General features: G+C 50.3%; 1 protein-coding gene across 1 annotated transcript in view; it reads right to left on the bottom strand.

Moving 5' to 3' along the window:
• The window catches only part of OTOA (otoancorin), a 66639-nt gene that overhangs the window by 11825 nt on the left and 35286 nt on the right, over nt 1-19528 (bottom strand). Inside the window, exons 18-23 of the mRNA XM_062180051.1 lie at nt 18125-18260; nt 17296-17486; nt 15521-15614; nt 11533-11662; nt 7502-7689; nt 4052-4207 (exon numbers count right to left, since the gene is read on the bottom strand). Of these exons, the coding sequence (XP_062036035.1) occupies nt 4052-4207; nt 7502-7689; nt 11533-11662; nt 15521-15614; nt 17296-17486; nt 18125-18260 (895 nt within the window). The remainder of the gene's footprint in view (nt 1-4051; nt 4208-7501; nt 7690-11532; nt 11663-15520; nt 15615-17295; nt 17487-18124; nt 18261-19528) is intronic.

The following is a 19528-nucleotide window of genomic DNA, read 5'->3' as shown; positions in this document are numbered from 1 at the left end:
TTAATACCAATACTTCTAGGCAATATTAACTGCTGAAAATGAATAGCTGTATGATTTCAATCTCTCTGTTCATCCCTCTGCCTCCGATAATAGTTTTTTTTCCTCCATTTTATTGGTTTTTAAGCTGAACTATCTGTTAATGTAGTTCCACCAGGTCTGCCTATTAATCTAGAAACATGCATTTACGGATTTGATTGGGAGCTAAAGTTGAAGAACCGACTGCAAGTGATATATGCAAATGTTAGGTTTTCATATCCTCTTCAAACATATTGATAAATCTCACTGCCATCCATGGGAATTAAAATTGGTGCAAAGGGAACGAGATACGCTAGTTTCTAAGTTGGATATATTTTTCTGTTTCTCTCAGACTGCAAATAGAATGATTTTAATATCAGAAGTGTGATGTGGCACTTCCCAAACTAGTCAAAACCAGTTTGAAAATCACAGAACCGTGAGATTACAGAATGTCAGGGTAGAAGAAACCTCGGATGGTTGACTCTAACCCTTGCATCTTGCAAATGAGGAAATTATCCAAGGGAATTGAAACATGATGATGATGGCGATGACAATGATGATGATGATGAAAAACTAATTTTAATGGATTTATGTGTGCCAGACATTGTTCAAAATGTTTGCCCTGTGGTAACTAATTTAATACTCCATGTTGCCCAACTAGGGAAAGGGGGTGTCATTTACACTGTGTTCTAGTTGTGTGGTACCACTCACAGGCATGGGACACGGCAACCTGGCTTACAAAAAGCTTATGAGAGGGGCCGGCGCTGTGGTGTAGAGGGTAAAGCCACCGCCTGCAGAGCCAGCATCCCACATGGGCTCCAGTTCGAGTCCCAGTTGCTCCACTTCCAATCCAGCTCTCTGCTATGGCCTGGGAAAGCAGTAGAAGATGGCCAAAGAACCTGGGTCCCTACACCCACGCGGTAGACCTGGAAGAAATTCCTGGCTCCTGGTTTCAGATCAGCTCAACTCTAGCTGTTGTGGCCATCTGGGGAGTGAACCAATGGATGGAAGACCTCTCTCTGCCTCTGCTTCTCTGTAACTCTGCCTTTCAAATAAATAAATAAATCTTTAAAAAAAAAGAAAGTATATACACTTTCACCTATATTAAAAAAAAAAAAAAAAAAAGCTCATGAGAGTAAGGAACATGCATTGGTTTTGCCTGGCCACCATCCATTCTCCCTTTGTTTAATAACAAAAGCACACTTTTTCTTCGGAGAACTACTCTCTATTAGTTTCCTATTGCCACTGTAACAAGTTACCGCAGACTTAGTGGCTTAAAACAATCCATATTTATTCTCTGAGGTCCTAAATCCTAGCATGAATCAGTAGGGGGTGTTCCTTCTGGGGGAAGTTTATTTCCCACCTTTTATGGCTTCAGGAACCCACCTTCGTCTCTTGGAACGTGGACTCGACCTGCTAGTGGCACAGCACCTTCAGTCTCTCTGCATCCTTCTGTTTCCATCACCACACCACCCTCTCCACCTGTGGCCCTCCCACCTCCTTCTTGTAAGGACCCTGGCAATTATCCTGGACCCACGTGCAGAACCCACGGTAACCTCCCCATCTCACAGACGTGAAATTAATCCTACCTGTCCCTTTTGCCACCTAAGGAAACTACCACCTGGATACATTCCAGGGATCTGCACACAGACCTCTTTGGGGGTCTTCACCAGCCTTCCACACCCCCTGCCCTGCTCTCAGCTCATGTGGTCATGGGGAAATGGACTCCACTCCCTGATGCAGGCCTGGCCAACCAACGCATTCTACCCCCGACCACAGTGATTGTTCAGTGAGAGGCAACAACATGACTGGAGTTCATGCTGGGACTTTTCCCAAAAGTAGCAAAGAGACACCTTAGAGGGGGCTGCTAATTAGGGGGTAGACAAGCCTAGTGTTGAAAATGACCAAGGAGGGGTTGGTGTTGTGGCACAGTGGGTAAAGCGACCACTGTGATACGGGCATCCTATATGGGTGCCTCTTGGAGACCTGGCTGCTCCACTTCCAATCCAGCTCCCTGTTAATGTGCCTGGGAAAGCAGCAGAAGACGGTGCAAGTCCTTGGGCCTCTGCACTCACATGGGAGACTCAGATGAAGCTCCTGGCTTCAGCCTGCCTCAGCTCTGGCCTCCCGGCCACCTGGGGCGTAAACCAGCAGACGGAAGATTTTCTTTGTCTCTCTCCCTTGCTCTCTGTAACGCTTTCAAATACATAAATAAATAAAAATCTTAAAGAAAGAAAGAAGGAAGGTGAGCGTAGAGGAAGAACTGCCGGAGGATGAAGGTGATACAGGCGAGCTAGACTCCCCTTTCTGACAACACAGCAGCTCGGACCCCCGACTTCTCTCCCAGCCGACGGGGTTACAATTCCTGGTAGGCCGCCCTCGTAAGCCACTGAAGGATTAACTGCCACTGGAAATTTCCCCCCACCATAAACTACAAGCAAACTGAGCAAAACTCTCAACAGCTGTACTCAGATATTGGACCACAGGGAGCACAGGATTGTGATCCTGAAAGGAAAATAAATAAGGCAAGCCCTGAAATTGCCTATGCCAGGCTGCCCAGAGCCCATTTTTGGCACACAGATCAGGAGAGGGGAACCCAAACAGGCCGAGCTGAGGACACACGGACTCGAGTTCAAAAGTCACAACGAAACAAAGCCAGCGAGCTCCTCTTCCTCACCACACTTGGCTCGACAGTAAGTAGCGACCACTTCCACCAACCCCTCTAGAAAACTAAGAAGGTTTTGCCATTAATTAATGCAATCAATATTTATTATGTGGTAAAACATACATGTCTAACCATCCATTCTTTCTTTAAAGAAAAGTATATGCTATTCATCTTCTGTGGATACCCTGGTCTATTCCCAGCCCATACACACAGGCAGCCCCAAAGGAAATGAAATCAAACTCCTAGAATGTTTTCTTTCCAGGTAAGCAGCCTCAGAAAACTGTCAATCTACATTTTTCTATAAATAATTATACAAAAGCTAGAGAAAGCAAGGACCATCCAAGTTCAGAGAGGCCAGGACACCTATCGTTTGCTGGAGAATGCACTACACAGAAGGAAATCGCACAGAGAGCCAGCTCCAGAAATCTGCAGAGATGTCTGCTTAGGTACTGCGCACATGCAAGGAGTGAAGCCCCAAACAGGCAAGGAAAGAATCATAGGAAAGCAGTAGGCAAAGCAGCTCTCAGGGCTCATATGGAATTGAAAATACTTCACATCGCCATCAGCCAGGAGGAGAGATCCTGCAATAAATGGAGCTCTCAGAATAACAGTGTTGGGGCCGGCGCTGTGGTGTAGCGGGCTAAGCCTCTGCCTGCAGTGCCGGCATCCCATATGGGCACTGGTTTGAGTTCCGGCTGCTCCTCTTCCCATCCAGCTCTCTGCTATGGCCTGGGAAAGCAGTAGACGATGGCCCTAGTTCTTGGGCCCCTGTACCCCTTTGGGAAGACCCAGAGGAAGTTTCTAGATCCCGGCTATGGATCCATGCAGCTCTGGCCATCGCAGACATTTGGGGAGTGAACAAGCTGATGGAAGACTTCTCTCTCAGCCTCTGCCTCTCTGTAAATCTGCCTTTCAAATAAATAAATAAGTCTTTAAAAAAAACAATGTCTCCATCATGAGAGTAAATTAGCCACAGAGTAATGATCACTCTGGCCCCACCCTAAGACAGTTCAAAAGAAAGCATCCAAAGGATCAAACTGATTTGAAAGGAACTTAAATGCACGCCTGGACAGCACCCAGGAGTCGTTATAGGAATACAAGTTCATCAGGCATTAGCAATATGGAATTCATAATGCTCACTGTCCACTCAGTTCTCTAGGCTTGCAAACAGGTGGGGAAACATGATCCACAGCTAGGCTAAAAAGCAGTCGAGAGAAACACACTTGGAAATGATGGTGTTGAAGGCACTGGGAGCAAGGAAGCAAAAGCAGCTGCTCCAAATGCCAGAACCGTGTTTGAAGATGTAAGTGAAAACATACACCAAGAAAGAAACACAGCATAGTGTTGAAAAGGCCCGGCACACGGACGCACCTGTCCTGGGGCCCATCCTGTCTGCTGGCTCAGGGAAGCCACGGTGTCTATGGAGCTGAGGTCCAGCTGCTGCAGCTCGCTCTCGTTCAGAGCCAGGGCAATGCGCCCCAGGGAGACGACTTGGTGTGCCCTCCAGTGAGACGGCGTGTCCCAAAGCTGCACCGGCAAAAGGAAGCAGATCAGGTTGAGTGTCACTGATCTGAATGAAGTCGGTCGCCCTCCCTCCCCCCAAAATCCATACACTGAAACGCAACCCCTGATGTAACAGCCTTGGTGACGAGGTCCAACAGGCTCTACCCTCTTGGGATTCCTTTCTGGTGTCATCTGGATATGGTTTGGACAGCCCCCAAGGGTCCATGTGGTTGCAGAGTTAGTTCCCGGGGTGTTGGTGTTGGGAGGTGCTGTGGGCTCTTTAAGAGGTGGGGCCTCATGGGACGTCCTTGGGCCTTCAGAAGGGATCAGGTATTTTCTCTTTTGAGCACTTGGTGGTTCTGGGAAGGCGGCAGATGATGGCCCAAGCACGGGATTTCTGTCACCCACATAGGAGAACTGGATTGATTTAAGGGCTCCTGGCTTTGACCTGGCCCAGTCCCAGCTGTTAAAGCATTTAGTGACCAAGACATTGTGGCAAAAAATGACCTAAATAAGATCTCTGTGAGTGAGATCCCAGAGGAAAGAATGGGCTATCAAAGAAGGAGGTACCTTTCTCTGAAGGGAGGAGAGAACTTCCACTTTGATTATGGCCTTGTCTAAATAAGATCGGAGTCGGCGAACTCAAAAGGCTTCCATAGCCTTGGCAGCTCATGACAAGAGCCTCGGGTGATTACTGACGTCATAAATAAGAGTGTCAGTTGTTAAATCAACAACAGGAGTCACTGTGCACGTGGTCTCCATGTAAGACCTCTGTCCTTAATGTGTTGTACTATGCAAATTAACGGTAAAACTACTACTCAAACAGTACTCTATACTTTGTGTGTCTGTGTGGGTGCAAACTGTTGAAATCTTTACTTAGTATATATATTAAGTTGATCTTCTGTATATAAAGATAATTAAAATGAATCTTAATGAAGAATGGATGGGAGAGGGAGTAGGAGATGATATGGTTGCGGGTGGGAGGGTGGTTATGGAGGGAAAAACTGCTATAATCCAGAAGTTGCACTTCCAAAATTTATATTTATTAAATAAAAGGTTTTTTTAAAGGAAAAAAAATGTCCACAGAGCCAGTTAAGTGAATGAAGCAGAAAATATATGAAATATATGCCCACATTTTCAGACAGTGTAAGTGCCAGAGTGTATGACAAACCAGGGAGCCCACAGGGCAAGAGCTCCTGAGTGCTGGCCAATATTACCACTGCGCAAGGAACAGACAACAATCTTCTCACTTGGTGCAGAGAAAACTGACAAATTAAGGTTTTCAAGCAAAATTGCTCAGCTTTTAAATGTTGACTCAATTAGAAAAACAATAAAGCAAACAATGAAACATAAAAAAGATTTCAAAGCTCAAAAAAAAAGCATTTAGTGAGTGAACCAGTGAATGGTTCTCTCTCTCTCTCTCTCTCTCTCCACCTCTCCCTCTCTCAATCACTCTTTCAAATAAATAAAATAAATCCATGAAAAACAGCCAGAAATCTGGGAAGCTTTAGGTAAAGATACCAAAACATCAATAGTGATTGCCTCTAGGTAACAGATTGTGATTGATTTCATTTTTTATTATTTTTCTACTTTCCTACAAAAAATGCGGACGACTTATATAAAAAATAGATCTTTAAATCTAATTTTAAGAAATTGAATTTTAACTCAGGAGGGGATCTGGGTATTGCACAACTCCCAATGGCCAAAACAGGCTGCTCGGGAGAAACTTTTTCTTGAGAGGCAGAGGATAGAGATGGAGATCTTCCATCTGCTGGTTCACTCCACAAATGCCAATTAACAGCTGGGGCTGGGCCAGGCTGAAGCCAGGAGCCAGAAGCTCAATCCACGTCTCTTGCATGTGTGTCAGGGACCTGTGGCCTCCCAGGCGGTGCATAGCAGAAAGCTGGAATCAGGAGCAGAACCAGGACGCAAACCCAGCCACTCTGCAATGGGAGGCAGACATCCCAAATGGTGCCTTAACCGCTGCACCAAACACCTGCCCCCTAAATCTAATGTTAAGCAACTTAATTTTTAACCTCAGCAGGGCAGCTGGGTACTGCACAGCTATCCCAGCAGCCAACGCGAGCCACTCAAAGGGAACCACTTCGGCAAACCGCTTCCACTCCTCTTTCTGTTCCTTGCTGCTACATTTTCAGATGAATTTGCAACCGAGTCTGCTAAAAGCAGCGGTGGTGCTTCCCAAGTGGAGGAAGAAAAGGCACAGTCCCTGGGAACAGCCAGCGGCCCCCAACATCCCCAGAAGGTGACTGAGCGCCCCGCTCTGTGCTCTGCCCCAGCCGAGGAGAAGCCAGAAATCTCCCGGTGTCTGAGACAGGATCACCGCTGCCCTGAGCTGATGCAGTGAAACTTCCGTAAGAAAGTGGATGTGAGCCTTCTCTGAGGTTACAGAAGTGCTGGGGCCGGATTCTGGAGTGTGTGTTGGGGGGGGGGGAGTGGAGGGGGGTGCGTGTGTGGGTGCGTGTGTGGGTGTGGGTGTGTGTGCATGTGTGGGTTTGGGTGGGTGTGTCTGTGGGTGGGTGTGGGTGTATGTGGGTGTGTGTGAGCATGTGGGTGTATGTGTGGGTGTGGGGGTGTGGGTGCATGTGTGGGTGTGTGGGTGTGGGTAGGTGTGTCTGTGGGTGGGTGTGGGTGGGTGGGTGTGTGTGTATGTGGGTGTGTGTGAGGGTGTGGGGGTATGTGTGGGTGTGGGGGTATGGGTGCATATGTGGGTGTGTGTAGGTGTGTCTGTGGGTGGGTGTGGGTGGGTGTGTCTGTGGGTGTGTATGTGTGTATGTGGGTGTGTGTGAGGGTGTGGGTGTATGTGTGGGTGTGTGGGTGTGGGTGCATGTGTGGATGTGTGTGCATTGTGGGGGTGTGGGGGTGGGTGCATGTGTGGGTGTGTGTGGGGGTGGGTGGGTGTGTCTGTGAGTGGGTGGTTTTGAGTGTGTTTGTGTGGGTGGGTGTGTGGGTGTGTCTGTGGGTGGGTGGGTGGGTATGTATGTGGGTGTGGGGGGGTGCGTGTGTGGGTGTTTGTACATGTCTGGGTGTGTGTGTGCGTGTGTATGTGTGGGTGTGTGTGTGTGGGGGTGTGTACGTGTGCATGTGTGTGTATGTGCAAGTGTATGTGTCTGTGGGTGTGTGTGGGTGTGTGTTGCTGTGGGTGTGGGTGTGTGTGTGTGTGCACACTCATGTGGGTGTGTGTGCATGTATGTATGCATGGGGGGGTTGTGAGTGGGTGTGTGTGGGTATGTGTGTGTGGGTATGTGCGCACGCGCTTTCCCCCTCTGTTCAATGCCTTCTCCTTCCGGTGAGCTTTACCTGCACAGCCTTCTCCTTCAGGGCCATCAGCTGCGCGTGGCTGAAACCCTGGACAGCCCCCAGCAGCTCCACGCTCCTGAGGAAAGTGTCCCCGTCCATGCAGAGCAAGTCCTCAGGGGCCCAGCAGACGTTGGCCTCGGCCAACCTGAAGATGTCATTGGAAGAGGGAGCCACGACTCCATGGCAACCTGAACAGTGAATGGGGAGACGCAGGGAGGGGACGGGGAAGCAGAACTCAGGGAAGGTTAGCCCGATTCTCTCCTGCAATGAGGAACAACCCTTCCCTCCCCCTGGTCAGGTTTATTCACAAGATGCCTTTCCTGCTGGTGACCAGCTACTAAAATGGCGATGCCAGCTTCTTGCACATCCACATTGCCACTGGACCACAAGCCAGTGCAGTGAGAGCTGGTGGTGGACACTCCTGACATGAGATTCAAATCCAAAGCCACTTGGCCCTCTGGACTTCAGTTTCCATTTCTATAAAATGGAGATAAAATCACACCACAGGATGGCTGTGAACACAAAATGTGTCCTTTATAAACCACTTGCCAGGCATACATTAGGCGCTCAATAAATGCTAGCCATTATTCTTCTTGATGCCATCTGCCTGGCTCCCCGTGTGTTTGCACATGCAACCCAGCTGTTCTGGAAAACCCCAGTGTAGGGAACCGGCTGCCTAAGGTGGAAGGTGCAGAGACCGGAGACAGAGGACAAATCCAAGATGACTCAAAGCACAGTTTGGTGGGGAAGCTTATGGGCAGAAGCATGCTCTCAGGCAGCCAGGAGACGATGGATCCCTGTGGCAGGGGACAGGAGCAAAAAAGGTCTCATAGATACAGAAGGCCAGTAGCTAACCAGACTGCACCTGGGCTCTTTGAAGAAATACTAACATTCTGGGGCCAGCGCTGTGGCGTAGTGGGTTTAAGCCCTGGCCTACAGCGCCGGCATCCCATATGGGTGCTGGTTCAAGTCTTGGATGCTCCACTTCGGATCCAGCTCCCTGCCAACGCGCCTGGGAAAGCAATGGAGGACAGCCCAAGTCCTCGAGCCCCTCCATGCACGTGAGAGAGCTGGAAGAAGCTCCTGGCTCCTGGCTTCGAATCAGCTCAGCTCTGGCTGTTGCAGCCATCTGGCGAGTGAAATAGCGGATGGAAGACCTTCTCTCTCTCTCTCTGCCTCTGCCCTCTGTGACTCTGCCTTGCAAATAAATAAATAAATAAATAAATAAATAAATATTTTTTAAATAGAAATATTAACATTCATTAGGGATCTTCCAGGCTTAGAGAAGAGACATTCTGGACATAAGAACATCAGATAAGAGCATCAGGTTATCTTGATGACCACGTTTGGTCCACAGGGCTTGGGAGGACCTCAGAATTACTCAAGGACAACACAGCAAGTACATCCAAAATGGCTGCAGTCACATCAAGCTCAGGACTCCAGAATTATGAAGATGGAGTCCTCCTAGCCAACGGACAGGATGGATTGCTGTCCGTAAAAATCACAGTGAGGCTGTGGCCTTCCTGTCCCAGGGGAGCAGAGAAGTGGTCCTGAGGCATCTTCCCTGGCAGAAGGAAGGACCCATCCACCCGAGCCTCGTCTGCTCAGAGCCGCTGCCCACCAACCCAGGGCTGACATGCTGTCTTTGATGGCCCTGACATGTTCAGCCCGGGAGAAAACCCAAGCTCTGTAGGAGCAATCCCGGGTGGCCTGATTCAGCGGCTGAGTACCACGGACGCTGACAAAGTCACCAAGGCCACCGGACCCCTGGGCGTCTCCTAAGTCCACACCCCCTCACTGCATCTTCACTGGGAAACTCCTCGGCTCTCATCAAGAGGGAAAGCCGGGGCCAGCGCCGTGGCTCATGGGTTAATCCCCCACCTGCGGCACTGGCATCCCATATGGGCGCCGGTTCTAGTCCCGGTTGTTCCTCTTCCAGTTCAGCTCTCTGCTGTGGCCCAGGAGGGCAGTGGAGGATGGCCCAAGTGCTTGGGCGCCTGCACCTGCCTGGGAGACCTGGAGGAGGCGCCTGGCTCCTGGCTTCGGATCGGTGCAGTGCGCCGGCTGTAGCAGCCATTTGGGGGGTGAACCAACAGAAGGGGGACCTTTCTCTCTGTCTCTCTCTCTCACTTGTCTATAACTCTACCTATCAAATAAATAAATAAAATCTTAAAAAAAGAGGGAAAGCCAACTGTGGTCCTCAAACATCTTAATCAGAACCCACTCGGGGGCCGGCACGGTGGTACAGTGGGCTAAGCCTCCATCTGTGGTATCGGTATCCCACATGGGTGCTGGTTCCTGCCCTGGCTGCTCCTCTTCCGATGCAGCTCTCTGCTGTGGCCTGGGAAAGCAGTGGAAGCTGGCCCAAGTGTTTGGGCCCCTGCACCAGGAAGAAGTTCCTGGCTCCTGGCTTTGGATCAGCGCAGCTCCGGCCATTGCAGCCAATTGGGCAGTTGAAGCAGCAGGTGGAAGACCTCTCTCTTTGTCTCTTCCTCTCTGTCTATAACTCTGCCTCTCAATTAAATAAATAAAATCTCAAAAAAAGAAAAGAACCCACTGGAAAGGGACTACAATCCAGTCTGTCTTAACACCCATCCTCACCCACGTTAGCACAAAAACAGGATAAGTGACAGCAGAGAATCAGAGAGGGACAGAATGGTTTAATAGCAGAGTAGGGACTTGTTATCACTGCCGTCTGTCCAAGGCTTAGGATAGAGCCTGGCACGTTCAGGTGTTCAGCAAATATGAGAGGACTTAAGAAATTCATGGAAAATTGGATTAAAAGACAATGTGTATTTTTCATAAACCTTTTGAAGTCCCCTTGTATTTGTAGAATCAACACTGTCTCAAAAATTAACTAAAATAATTAATTGTGGTGCAGCGGGTTAAGCCCCAGCCTGCATTGCCGGCATCCTATGAGTGAAAGTTCAAGTCCCAGCTGCTCCACTTCCAATCCAGCTCCCTGCTAATAAACCTGGAAAGGCAGCAGAAGATGGCCTTGCCAATAAATAACTACATCTTTTTTATAAATCAACTAAAATGAAATCAAGAGGTAATTCTGCTAATTCAGTAATCAATAATTAATTGAAGAAAACTCTATGTATGCATTTGATAAGAGAGCTTCTTCCCCCTGAGCATGGAGAAATGCAGGCAGACACCCCATACTAGAATGCAGAGTAGTACCCCCAGCTTTGACCCCGCCCTCAGCCCTGGGGCCTCTGTGGGCTTTTGGACAATGAACCAGTGGATGGGAGTTGCTTCCCTCTCTCTCTGTCTGTCTCTCTCTTTCTCTCCCTCCCCCCATCTCCTTCTGCCTCTCAAGAACAAATCTTTAAAAGCTTTTTAAAAAAGAAAGTAAGCTCTGTGGGGGATTTTTTTTTTTCTGCTTCACTCACACTGATGCTCAATAACTATTCGCCAGGGGGATGAAAGAAGGTGTGACTTTTGACTAGGATTCTGTCATTATATCAGTATTGTGGGGGCTGGTTAACTCGACTCCTCAGACCTGGCCCCCAAGTCCGCACCTAGTAAGTACCTAGGAAGGACGCTAAAACTCCCCAACACTTATTGAGCGTCTACTACATGCCAGGAAGTGCTGTGGACATGTTCATGTGTCTGCACCCATCGATCCCCAACAACTCACTAGAGCAGAGACATTCGTTACCCCGATTCCACAGAGGCAATGAAAATGGAGATAGTCCACGAGCTTACTCCATGTCACATACCCAGTGCGTGGCAAGACTTGGGATACACATCCAGTCATCCCGGCCCTCTCATGGCAATAGTTAGCTACCAAGCCTACCGAAAGGCTTGTCACCCACATGCGCCGGTTCACCTGCTGGCTAGGCTGTGAGTCCAAATCCCCCCTCCTCCATGGAGCTAGCCTTCTGTGGCCCTGGATGCTTGCTGTTCCGTGGCTCTGTGGATGTTCCATCTGGCCCCCGAGACAACGAGGCCTATCGATGTCAGGGACTCAGCCCCAGCCAGTGCCACCCCGGCTAACCAGCTCAGAGACCCCCGGAGACACTCACCAGGGACAGGGGCAGAGCCAAGGCTGCGGTCACTGCTGTTCCGGACAGACACAAAAACAGCACCAAGGAATTCTTCAGGGGGCAGGGTCCCGGCCAGGTGGGAAGCTGTTTGTTGAAGGATATCAGGAAACTGTAGGGGTCAGAGACCATGAAAGGTGAACCAGTCCTAATGAAAGCACGTTAGATGCAGATTTAATTCAGAGTTTAAGCCGGAGCACTGCTTCTTGCCTCCATTTGTTTTCTCTGTAGCAACTTCTCACATAAATGTAACCCCAGAGGGGCAGGTTTTGTGGCCCAGTGGGTTAAGTTGCCACCTGGGATGCCTGCATCCCACACCGGTGCACCAGTTAGAATCCAAGCTACTCTACTTCCAATCCAGCTGCCTGCACACCCTGGGAAGGCAGTGGATGATGGTTTAAGTACACAGGTCCCTGCCACCCACATGGGAGACCAGGATAAAGTTCCAGGCTCCTGGCTTCAGCCTGGGTCAGCCCCAGATGTTGTGCTCATATGGGGAGTGAACCAGCAGATGGAAGGAAGATTTCTGTCTGTCACTCTGCCTTTCAAATTTATAAGTAAATTTTAAAAAAAAAAATCTTATTTATTTATTTGAGAGGTAGAGTTAAAGATAGAGGAAGAGAGACAGAGAGAGATGTCTTCCATCCACTGGTTCACTTCCCAAATGGCCGCAATGGCCAGAGGTGGACCAGGAACCAGGAATTTTATCCTGATCTCCCACATGGATGCAGGGCCCCAACACTTGGACCATTATCCACTGCTTTCCCAGGCACATTAACAGGGAGCTAGGTCAGAAGTTGAGCAGCCGGGACTCAAACCGGTGCCTATATGGGATGTCGGCACGGCAGGTGGATGCTTAACCTTCTACGCAATAGCACCAGCCCCTTCCATTTTGTATTTTTAAAAGGGAGAATGCTTGGGGCCAGATCTGTGACATAGTGAGCCAAGCCTCTGCCTGTGGCGCCAACATCCCATATGGGCACTGGTTTAAATCCCAGCTGCTCCTCTTCTGATCCAGCTCTCTGCTGTGGCCTGGAAAAGCAGTGGAAGATGGCCCAAGTGCTTGGGCCCCTGCACCTGTGTGGGAAACCCAGAGGAAGCTCCTGGCTCCTGGTTCTTGGCTTCAGATCAACTCAGCTCCAGCTGTTGCATCCATTTAGAGAGTGAACCAGCAGATGGAAGATCTTTCTCTCTGTCTCTTCCTCTCTGTAACTCTGCTTCTTAAGTAAATTTAAAATGGGGGGGGGGGGAGGAGTATATAGCCAGCATTGTGGCACAGTAGGTTAAACCACTGCCTTTGACACCAGCATCCCATATAGGCACCAGTTCCAGTCCTGGCTATTCCACTTCTGATCCAGCTCCCTGCTAATGGCCTGGGAAAGCAGAAGATGGCCCAAGATCTTGGGCCTCTGCCACTCACATGGGTGACCCAGATGGGGTTCCAGGCTCCTCTCCTGGCTTCAGCCTGGCCCAGCCCTGGCCAATGGGGCCATTTAGGAAGTGGACCAGTGAATGAAGATACCTCTCTCTGTGTGTCTCTCCCTGCCTGTTTGTAACTCTTTCAATAATTAAAACAAATCTGAAAACAATAAAATTAAAGGGGAGAGTGTGTGCACACAAGGGTTGGGTTTTTCTGGAAGCACGCAGAAGGAGCTAGGAAGAGCGTTTGCCTCTCAGAAGGAAGCTACAGAACTGGAAGTCTGGGGCTGGGGAGACTTGCTCTTCCTCCTGCAGCCTTGGTGACAGCTGGGATCCTTAACCAGGAGTGTGTATTACTTGTTCTATTAGACCTTTCCGGAATTTAAAGAAAGCATAGAGAATAATACAACAACTACAACTGGTGAGTCCCTCCCTCACCCTCTGCTCCTCCCCTTACCCAGCAGTGACTGTCATCGTGAATTTGGCATGAACCATTCTCTTGCAGGCTTTTAAACTTCTCTATCATAAAGACCTGATTTGGATGTGCTTAAAGTTAACTTGGCTAGTAATTATTCATTCATTTGGTATCCTACTATAGATAGTCTTTAGGATCTTGGGTTTTTTGTTTGTTTGTTTGTCCTTTTGTTTTTCACTCTACATTGCACTTATGAGATTTCACTATGTTGATACAAGACTGTCAATTTCAAGGTCCAGCGTTGTGGTACAGGGAGTTAAACTGATGCTTGCAACAGAACCATCCCATATCACAGCACCGGTTCAAATCTCAACTGCTCCACTTCCTATCCCTTCCCTGCTAATGCACCTGCAAAAGCATCAGAAGATGACCCAAGTACTTGGGGCCTTGCTACCCGTAAGGGCAATCCAGATGGAGTTCCAAGCTCTTGGTTTCAGACTGGACCAGCCTTGGCCACTGTAGCTATTAGGGGAGTGAAACAGTAAATGGAAAATCTCTCTCTCTCTCTCTCTCTCTCTCTCTCTCTCTCTCTCTCTCTGTGTGTGTGTGTGTGTGTGTGTGTTTCTTCCCCTCTCACTCTGACACTCTGCCTATCAAATAAATAAATCTTTTTTTAAAAAAAACTGTTGACTTCAAACATGGACCTTTTATTAATTTGAGAGACACACACAGAGAGAGAGAGAGTGCTCCCATCCATGTGTTTACTCCCTAAATGCCTACAACAGGCAGAGCTGGGCTAAGTCAAAGCCAGAAGCTAGGAACACAATCCAGGTTTCCATGAGAGTAGCAGAGACCCAAATACCTGAGTTAAGCTGGAATTAGGAACAGAGCCAGGGCTCAAACCTGGGAACTCCTATATGGGATGCAGGCGTCCCAAGCAGCATCCTAACCACTATAGCAAACACTGCCCCAGACATTGATCTTTTTTTAAGATTTATTTATTTATTTGATAGTCAGAGTTACAGAGAGAAGGAGAGACAGAGAGAGAGACAGAGAGATCTTTCAGCCACTAGTTCATTCCTCAGATGGCCGCAACAGCTGGGGCTGGCCAGGCTGAAGCCAGGAGCCAGGAGCTTCTTCTGGGCCTCCCATGTGGGTAGCAGGGGCCCATTTTCCGCTACTTGTCCCAGGCCATTAGAGGGGCCCATATGGAATGCTAGCGTCGCAGGCAATGGTTTCACCTGCTATGCCACAGCAACAGCCCCAGCCAGATGCTGATATTTTTTAAAAGATTGGTATGCGGTATTTGTGCATCTACTGCTTCTGACTGTGCGGAAATCCGAAAGATGGTTTTCCTTTGACTGGGAGTTAGGATGTGTGCTGTGGGGGACACCCCGTGCTGAGCAGGTGTGACAGACACAGGTGGGAGAGTGCGTGACGGGCTTTGTGGTAGATCTCGTCCCCGTTCCGCAGACCCTCACCCCTCCTCCACCCTGCACCGCCTCCTCCTACCGCAGTCAGGTGGGCTTGGTCCTGGGACTTATTCTGGCGGCTGGAGCATGGCAGGACGTGGCAGCCTGGGCCTTCAGCAGAACTGCACTTCTCCACTCCCTTTTCGGGCGTTTCAACCCTTTCCTCTGAGCAGGTCCGTGAAGGATCCCAGAGATAGACTCAGACAGCAGGGCTGCCCCAGAGACCACCAGACCTGCAAGCTTGGTGTGACATGTGGCTTTGTCATGCAGCCAAAGGTGACCGATGCTTGCTTGCTTGGCTTGCCTCTAGGCCTGTGCTGTCCAGCGCTGAGTGCTGTGCCCAGTAGAGGTTTCTAATGGCACACACTGGACATACGTGTGTATGCCCATGTACCAGGAGTGTGAGACCTTGTGTAGGACACACACAGTGGTGGCTCAATGACAGCCCCAGGCCGCACATCTGCCTGGGGCATCATGGGAAAGGCCCAGAGTTCAGGTGGCTGCTGCCCCACCCCCTTCTCCTGGACCTTGGGCAACCAGGGAAGGAGCCCCTTGAGACAGGGCAGAAGCTTCCAGGACCACGGACCAGCAGCAAGCCCCATGGGGTTCACCTGACCACACTTTCAAAACCCTTTAGCCTTTGTAAGATGGAGTGCAGAAGTACCTTGGTGGCAACAGGGCTTAACTCCTCTCCTGTGAAAAGCGTGAGAAAGGCTCCCAAGTCCTCCGTCATCTCGGCGGTCCAGTTCCCAGGGGGTCTGAGAAGAGACAGTGGGTAGCAAAGTGAAAACCCATGCAGTGCTCCAAGGAAGCATGCGAGGCCCCCAGCACCCCTTATACTCAGAGGCAGACCACCCTTCACCCTGGGAGGGGCTGTCAATCTCATGGTCCCACTTCCTTCACCAAGTAAATAAATAAGGGCATTGAGGCAGACTGCCGCCAATCAGAGTCGGCCCCGGGAACTCTGATGGAACTCCCAGAGAAGCTCTTTTTTCTGGTTTCTGCCCTGGCAAAGGGGCTCTTGTAGGCCTTCACTGTTACCACGTGGAGAAAATAAAGACCACACCAAGGATGGGAGGAATGCATTCCTCATGACATCAGTTGAGCCCCTGGATCCAGCCATGCCTGAAGGTCACCCCTGCAGTTTTCCACGACATTCCATTTCTGAATTAGCATAACAGTCCTCCCTCCTAGTGATACAAAATTTCCTCTTGAATTTGGCAGGAGGATGTTGGCAATGGCCTAGAAACCTCTGGTGTTCTATAGACCACAAATGTCTACCGTGAAATGCTGTCTCTGCTGATTTCTTCAAAACACAGCTGCTCAGTTAGCAGGGCCAATGCATCTCTGTGCTACAAATATTACACCCCCTCCCTGAGGGCAGGAACAATGCCTATCTTAATAACCACTGTATTTTCTTTTTTTTTTTTTTTTTTTTACTTTTTGACAGGCAGAGTGACTAGTGAGAGAGAGAGGCAGAGAGAAAGGTCTTCCTTTTGCCATTGGTTCACCCTCCAATGGCCGCCACGGCTGGCGCACTGCAGCTGGCGCACCGCGCTGATCCAATGGCAGGAGCCAGGTGCTTCTCCTGGTCTCCCATGGGGTGCAGGACCCAACCACTTGGGCCATCCTCCACTGCACTCCCGGGCCACAGCAGAGAGCTGGCCTGGAAGAGTGGCAACCGGGACAGAATCCGGTGCCCCAACCAGGACTAGAACCCAGTGTGCCGGCGCCACTAGGCGGAGGATTAGCCTGTTGAGCCACGGCGCCGGCCCACTGTATTTTCAATCTTAGTACTAAAATAGCTGTCACAACGTTGGGTGTCAGACGTCGCTGGAAGTCCTTTACCTGTGTCACTTCAAATACTCCGGGGAGACTGCTCCACATGTGACAATTAAGAGGAAGGGCAAAATGGGCAGAACACAGAGGGTTTGGGAGGCAGGGAAAAGACTGATACCGTCCTGGTGAATACACAGCGTTGCACATTTATCCAAATCCACAAAACATTCGACAGCAAGAGTGAGCCCTCATGCCAGAGATGGCCGACGATGACAATATTGTCCATGTGGGTTCATCACGGGTAAGAAATGGACCACTCCGGGGAGGCATGTTGACAGTGGGGAAGCCACTGGTGTGTGGAGCAGGGGGTACATGGAAAGAATCTTCACCTAAGTGTTGCTGTGAACCTAAAACCTAGCATTTGAATAACAAACATATCGTCTTGCATTTGCAAAGTGCCATCTTTTCAAAACTCTTCCCCTGCTCTGTGGCAAGGTGGACGGTGTCAATCAAGGGACCTGCAGGGCAGCTACTACTGCCACATTACGGGGAGTCTCCTGTGCACCCAGCCCCTCCCGATCGGGGGGACAGGAGGGTCCAGGTCGGGTCGCCTGCACCCTGCACACCACACCTCCCGCAGCCCGGCCCCAGCGCCCCTACCCGAGCTCCTCCAGGAGCCGGAGCCTCACCGCAGCCTTCTGCTCAGGGCCGAGATCTGGGCAGCCGCGGAGGCGGTGCAGGACAGTGGCCCAGGCCTTGGGGGAGATTCCCGTGTTGATCATGGCTGCTGGCAGGTGGCACAGCGAGTTCCCCACGATATCCACGGCGTATTCGTCGGCAATGGAGTCACCCTGAGTCCGACAAGCACAGGTGATGAGACGATCCAGCAGGACTCAAGGTCATGGTCTCGTAAAAACCCTTCCCAACCCCGGAAGTCTTGTACAACCCCAGCGTGTGAGCCACTTACCTGCCATGGCCGACTATGGATGGAGCAGGCAGTGGTTTAGCTGGGGAACCCCAACTTGGCACATCACGAGCACCCAGTCAGTGAGGATTGTGTGGCTACTGCTCTGGGCAATACCCCATCATTCAACAACAAAAATGACACGAGGGGCTGGTGCTGTGGCATAGTGAGTAAAGCCGCCGCCTGCAGTGCCAGCATCCCATACGGGCACTGGTTCGAGTCCTGGCTGCTCCATTTCTCTCTCTCTCTCTCTCTCTCTCTCTCTCTCTGCCTCTCCTTCCCTCTCTGTGTAACTCTGACTTTCAAATAAGTAATTCTTAAAAAAAAAAAAAAAAGAATCAATGGCCAAGATTATTTCCAAGCAGCAACTTCAGAGCCAACTTTGAAACCCACAAGTCAGACCTCCAAGTGTCACAGCAGGCTCAAGCTCGCAGCAAGACCTCCCGGGGGGCTCCCCAGAATGGCCACAGGTGCTGGAGGGGAAGGGACACCAGCCAAAGTCTCCTAGAGGGACAGAGTCCTTACCAGGCACTGCTGCACTTTTCTGATGACCAAGTTCTTTTTGTGGGAATCTAAAACCAAGGAATCCAGCTGTCTCTTCCCCAGGCTGATCAGGAACGGCACACACTGGGAGGCTGGGATGGAAGCCACGTAGCGAGCCCTGGAGGGAGAGCGGAGGATGGGGGGAAGAGGGTGAAGCTGCTCTGTGTTTGCCCTGGAAATCAGGGACCACCTGCCCGAGAGCTCAGCCCCGAGATGCCCTTTTGGTGAGAGCTCGCCCCAGGAAAGCCGGGGCTCCTCGTAACAGGCAGCAGGCCGCCTGCCCATCACATGCCTCCTGAATGCGCAGGCAACCAACATCCCCTCATGCTCCTCTCCTGTGCCCCTGCACCACCGGCTGGAGAACAGGTTCGCCATGGGCATGTGTGGACAGGGAACTGGCTGGGGGAAGATAGGGAGAAAGGAGAGGACAGCTGACACAGAAAGAGACAGCGTGGGAGTAGGATAAAATAGGGAGAAGGACGAGAAGGAGAGTGGAAAGAGTAAGAGAAAGGACTCCCAGTTCTGTCACCTCCAATCCAGAACTCTCCGAAGCTTCTGGCCATGTGTCCCCAACACAGGCAGTGCCACTCCCAACAGGAGAAGTTGGTGAGGGCAGTGGATGAGAAAAATCTTAGTTGATCACAATGATTTGTCTTTTTTTTTTTTTATTTTGACAGGCAGAGTGGACAGTGAGAGAGAGAGACAGAGAGAAAGGTCTTCCTTTTCCACTGGTTCACCCTCCAATGGCCGCTACGGCCGGCGCACCGCGCTGATCCGAAGGCAGGAGCCAGCTGCTTCTCCTGGTGTCCCATGCGGGTGCAGGGCCCAAGCACCTGGGCCATCCTCCACTGCCTTCCCGGGCCATAACAGAGAGCTGGCCTGAAAGAGGAGCAACCGGGACAGAATCCGATGCCCCGACCAGGACTAGAATCTGGTGTGCCGGCACTGCAGGCGGAGGATTAGCCTATTGAGCTATGGCGGCGCTGGCTTTTTTTTCTTTCTTTGTGTGTGTGTGTGTGTGTGTGATAATGTGATATCAAAGCCCAACCTACTCAACAAAATCTTTTCCTTTTGTATACAATGTCTCACGTTAGGGAGAAACTAGAACACTCCCCTTAGGGAAGCAACAATGAAATAAGGTTAAGGGGGCTGGTGTTTGGCACTGCTCCGGCTGGCTGCATCTCATATCACAGAGTCCTTGGGTTCAAGTCCAGCTTCCTGCTAATGTGCCCCCTGGACAGCAGCAGGTGATGGTCAAGTGCTTGGGTTCCTGTCACTCACAAGGGAAACCAGATTGAGTTCCTGGCTGCTGACCCAGCCCTGGTTATTGTGCTCATTTGGGAAGTGAACCCGCAGATGCCAAGTTTCTCTCTCTCTCTCTCTCTC

This window comes from Lepus europaeus, chromosome 21 (genome assembly GCF_033115175.1).
Source record: "Lepus europaeus isolate LE1 chromosome 21, mLepTim1.pri, whole genome shotgun sequence".
Taxonomy (NCBI): Eukaryota; Metazoa; Chordata; class Mammalia; order Lagomorpha; family Leporidae; genus Lepus; species Lepus europaeus.
The sequence above is the reverse complement of the archived record's forward strand: the minus strand, read 5'-3'. Positions and strand labels throughout refer to the sequence as shown.